Here is a 5,000-nt window from a genome sequence, read left to right as displayed (position 1 = left end):
AATATGCGCCTTTCAATCAACTTTGGCCATGATGAGCCATGCTTTCCTCCACTTCAAGGCTTTAGCTTGTTATCGCGATTGCCATCACAGTTATTAGAGCGAGGGTCCGTGGGACCTTCATCAAGAGAGCAATGTGAGATTATAATGATGGTGGGACTGTCTGGTTGTGGGAAGACATTTTGGGCAGAGAGATATGCGAAGGATCACCCAGACAAAAAATTTAACATTTTAGGAACAAATGCCATTATGGACAGGATGAAAGTTATGGGTCTGATGAGGGAACGAAATTACCATATCCGTTGGGATGCACTTATTAAGCAAGCTACAGACATCTTGAACGAGGTATTCAAAATTGCAGAGAAAAAGAATCGAAACTACATCATTGACCAGACCAATGTATATTTCAGTGCACGGCGCAGAAAGATGAACAACTTCCGTGGTTTTCGTAGAATTGCTGCTGTTATTGTAAACACAAATGATGTTTTGAAGGAGAGAACTGAGAAAAGAGAGAGAGAAGAAGGGAAAATTGTTCCACAATCTGCAGTAATGGAGATGAAAGCAAATTTTGTTCTTCCTGAAGTTGGTGAGGTTTTTGATGACGTTTGGTTTATAGAAGAGGATCAAGCTTCATCAGAACGTCTTCTCTCTGAGTTTCAGCGTGAAGGCAAGGAATTCAAAGAAAGTGAAAACAAATTGAAACCAAAATATCCCAGTCGTGATGGGCAGCAATCTTCTGTTGTCAAGAAACCACACCCTGGCAAGAAGAGCCCATGTGTCCCTCCGCAAAATGTTCCGAGAGATCAATATCGACGTCCAAATAACCGTGGTTGTTTTCATGGTAACTATAACCCAAGAGAGCAAAGAAGTGCTTACCATCATGAACCCCGTGGTGGCGCTCATCCTGGTACCAATGGACCCCCTATTCGGTCATATAATGAGAGTAGACCTGCACACTCATCTGTAGGGGATGGAGAACCAAAAAGAGCATATAATACTGGGTCTCAGAACAGACATACTGAAACCCATGGTCACAATGAACCTTATGATAAGAGTAGAAAGCAATCCCGCTATCCTAGACCTCATCCAACAACCTATCAGGCTAACTATCAACCCCTCCGTCATGATAACAGAAGAAATCAGGCAAGTGGTGAAGCGCATGCGTATCAACCACGTTACCAAGGGCCAAGTAGTGGAGTCTATAGTCCGCCTGCCCCATATGGGCAGCAGCATTACAGTGGACAAAACACTGGCCAATCGTACTCCCAGAGACAGCACTATTCCAAAGGGGGAACTGGGCAATCCCTGGGTGGCAATAGATATGGTTGGGGATATTCGAGTAAAACCAAATAACAACCTGTGTCTTGAATCGTAACTAGATTTTTGGTTGATATTGCAAGGCTAAGTCACAAATTTTTAGAGGAACAACATTTAGAAAGTAAACGGCTTTTGCGTGAGTTCCGTCTGAAACATGTCTTGTTTAGCACCCAGTAATGTTACTGTGCGAATCCGAAAACCGTGAACACTTTGATTTGATTTTGACATTTCCCATTGTGCAGCATCCAATTGGAAGCGACATGAAACCACATTATTACCATAAGTGTTCGCGGTTTGTTTTTCTCGAGCGTGATTGGCTTTTTACTTGAAACACAACAAAAATTCATAAATATTTCTAGTGTTCACGTTTTTGGATCTTCACGGTAATTTATGCCTGATCGCTTCAGTGTTTTCCTGCATGATTTCATTTTCTGATTTAAAGTGCACTGCACAATAGAAGATACCAAATGAAAGTGCTGCCCATTAGGAGATCTGATTTTGAGCTATTTTAAGTTGTGTTCTTTTGGATCAGGATCAGCAGCAGGTTTAAACATTGTATTTTGCAACCAAGGTAAAGGTCATTGCAATAATATTGTACTTGTAATAGACCAATTTTGATATATTAAAATTCAGTGGAAAACAAAAGATATCATCTCGAGGCTCTGGGGAATAAATATGAGGGTTTGTATGAGTTTATTCCCCATGCAAAGCCTCGCGATGATGCCTTTTGTTTTCCACCGAATTTTAATATATCGAAATTGGTCTATTGTTGGTTACGGGGACATCGTTTTAGCTGTTGTCGTGAAAATATTTCATTTATTTGTTTTGGTAGACTTTCGAAAGTCCTTCGTCTCGTGTTCAAGACATACTTCGTCGCTCGCAATCCACTTCTCGTACGAAAAATCACGATTCGCTCACCAAAACATTTTCTCCTGGGATTATCGTGAGGTCTACTTGTGGCAAGTCTAAGAATAAACTAGAGAAATCATTTTAAGATTATTCTGGTGGATTGTTTTCTCTGGAGCTATCAAAGACCAAAACATTTTCGTGGTTAGGGTCAAATGCTCATTTAATGATTAGAGTTAAGCACTTATTTTGAATGGTTAGCTTTCATATAAGGTTAGGGATACTGCCCGCATTTTAGGAATTAGGGTTAGCTTTCAATAAATGTGAGTTAGGTGATTAGTCTGCAGTCTACAGTCAGTCACTGAATTCTAAGTAAGGGATTTGCAAGCATTGTAGTGATTGGAGTAATCACTTATTTGAAGTGTTTAGTCTAAAGCAAATGTTGTCTTAGGACTCTTAGTGATTGGGTTGAGAATATTGGTTCATGGTTATTGGAAGTTAGGCATTCTTTCACATGTAGCATAAAGGAGTTAGGTTGTAAACAAGCTGTGGTGCTGTGTCGGTGGGAAAGTGAAGTAAGGAAAAGGGTTTATAAGCTTTAGCCCCTTCCTCTGAGCTAAACCCCTTTTCTGTCTTTCACCTAATTAGCATAAAACGATATTTAATCTCAAATCCAATCTTGCTGACGACCCCGATCGCTTGGATAGATGAGTTCTATCCGGACAATCGAGATCGTCTCAGTCGCTCGGGTCGTCCATATAATCGTCCCGATCGCCCCTGAACATTATTTGAAACGACTGGGGCGATCCGGACAACCATATGGAAACCACTGGCGTGACTCCGCCATTTTCACTGGAGAGTGGGCAGCAGATCCAGAGATAGGGGTGGGAAAGAGGCAATGGGGAAGATCAGGGTGGGGTAGGAGAAGTAGAACGGAGGAAAGGAATGTCTCGTTCTTTTTGAGAGCTCTCAAAAAACCAAACCCCCGTTTTTTTAACTACACCCCCCTAAAAAGAAAAATCCCTTTTTAAGATAGTTGATAAAAAGAAACCAGTTTTAAAAAAATTAAACTGGTTCAAAAATTTTGAACTGGTTAAAAAAAAGGGGATAAAATTGAACTACAACATATATATCAACGGGTACCACACCCTTTCATGAGTCAAGCCAAATCATATAATTATTGTAAGCGTGAGCACTTTAAGCAATCCGAGTAAAATAATTCAATTCAGTTTCAAGTTCAATTTCTGCAAATTTTTTCTGCGATAGCTGTAAATTGATAAATATAAGGTAGTCTTGAAGAGACTTTTATTGCTCAGTTCTTGTTTCAGTGCCTCTCAAAAAAGAGAAAAAAAAAATTTATATTCTAACAAATCATGTAGAATGCATGGATACTCCAGTTGGTCTGTGTAAACAGTTTAGCTTGCTTAAAGCAGTTTATTATAATTAATAAAGTGTTGAATCGATCGGTGGATCTCTTTGATGGTGATAACTTTTCCTCTACAGACCCCAACACTGTTTGACTAACAAATAAATATTAAAATTTTGAATTGTTCCCGGGATTTTCCGACCAGTTTTACGGGTCTTCTTCAGGTTGTTTAAAACATTTTATCAACATCTCCTTCTTGGTCTTCCTTTGTCAATACAGTTACTCCTGGCTCAATGGTATCATGATTGAGGTGATCTAGTATCTCTTGAGCTCTTGAGGAGATGTTTTACCAGTACTTGATTTACAGCAGACTGAAGACAGAAAGACCAAGACGATAATGTACTATGTCCAATACAAGAAGACTCACGCAAACATAAACGTGAAGAAAAGGTCCAATTACCCAGAAAGTATGAAAAGAGCCCTTATAAAAGGTTTTGCTGACAGAGCAAGGGCTTTATGTGATGAAAGAGACCTGGCGGAGAAACTACACAACACTGAAAACGTGTTTGTACCAAATGGGTACCCTAGAGAAACCGTAAGAAGATTTATGGAACAAAGACCTCAACGGATAGACAAGAGAGAACAGGAAGAACAAGAAAGTCGTGCAGTCGTGACTATACCATATTTGAAAGGGTTGTCTGAGCAGTTCAGGAGATCTGCTAACTGACACTCTTTTTGAGTTGCTTTCAAACCTGGAAGGAAGGTTAAAGAGATTAAACGCACATGTCAGGAGCCACTTGGTGAAAGGCAGAAATGCGTTGTGTATAAGATTCCTTGTGCCTGCCAGAATACTGTGAATGTAGGAGAAACATGGCGCCTTTTCCAAACAAGGAAGAAAGAACACATGGACAAAGTCAGACTAACAAATGAAGATCTTCGTAAAGGAAACACTCTATCGGCCGAAAAACGGATGGGCAAAAAAGATGGGGGCCTAGCTCGACACTGTGGAGTGCCAAAGTGGTGTTGACTGGGTAAAACGCAGAGATTGTAGTAAGAGAGAGAAGGTTGAAGCAAAGAAAAGTTCTCGAAGGAATTAAGTTATTAGGACAGAAACATTGCGGAATGAGAGTCCTTAACAATTTTGACCATGTTGAAACATGGAAACCAACCCTAAACTCCTTCTTTGATCGCGAAAAAGACAAAAGTAGACAGTGAATTATCGCAAAAGTAAAAGTACATGACAGGCCTCAGACTGCATCTCCCGCGCATTTTGATATCATTTACAGGTCGTGTAATGCTCACGATACGTCATGTGCGGTCACCAAGCTGAACGACTAAAAACGATCCGCCATGTTGATAACATTTTTTAAGCAACCTGAAGAAGACCAGTAAAACTGGTCGAAACGTCGGTTTTAAAGGATATTTTAACGTCGGGAAATCCCGGAAACAATTCAGAATTTTAATTTTTACAGAG

General features: G+C 40.1%; 1 protein-coding gene across 3 annotated transcripts in view; it reads left to right on the top strand.

Moving 5' to 3' along the window:
- Positions 1 to 3,623, top strand: part of LOC137974352 (heterogeneous nuclear ribonucleoprotein U-like protein 1) — a 12,123-nt gene extending 8,500 nt beyond the window's left edge. For all 3 annotated transcript variants that reach the window (XM_068821284.1, XM_068821285.1, XM_068821286.1), the window contains one exon: positions 1 to 3,623. This exon is cut by the window's left edge and continues 237 nt beyond it. In XM_068821284.1, the coding sequence (XP_068677385.1) occupies positions 1 to 1,350 (1,350 nt within the window). In that variant the 3' untranslated portion in view covers positions 1,351 to 3,623.
- Positions 3,624 to 5,000: the final 1,377 nt, after the last annotated feature.

The sequence above is a fragment of the Montipora foliosa genome, chromosome 10 (assembly GCF_036669935.1).
Source record: "Montipora foliosa isolate CH-2021 chromosome 10, ASM3666993v2, whole genome shotgun sequence".
Classification (NCBI taxonomy): domain Eukaryota; kingdom Metazoa; phylum Cnidaria; class Anthozoa; order Scleractinia; family Acroporidae; genus Montipora; species Montipora foliosa.
The sequence above is the reverse complement of the archived record's forward strand: the minus strand, read 5'-3'. Positions and strand labels throughout refer to the sequence as shown.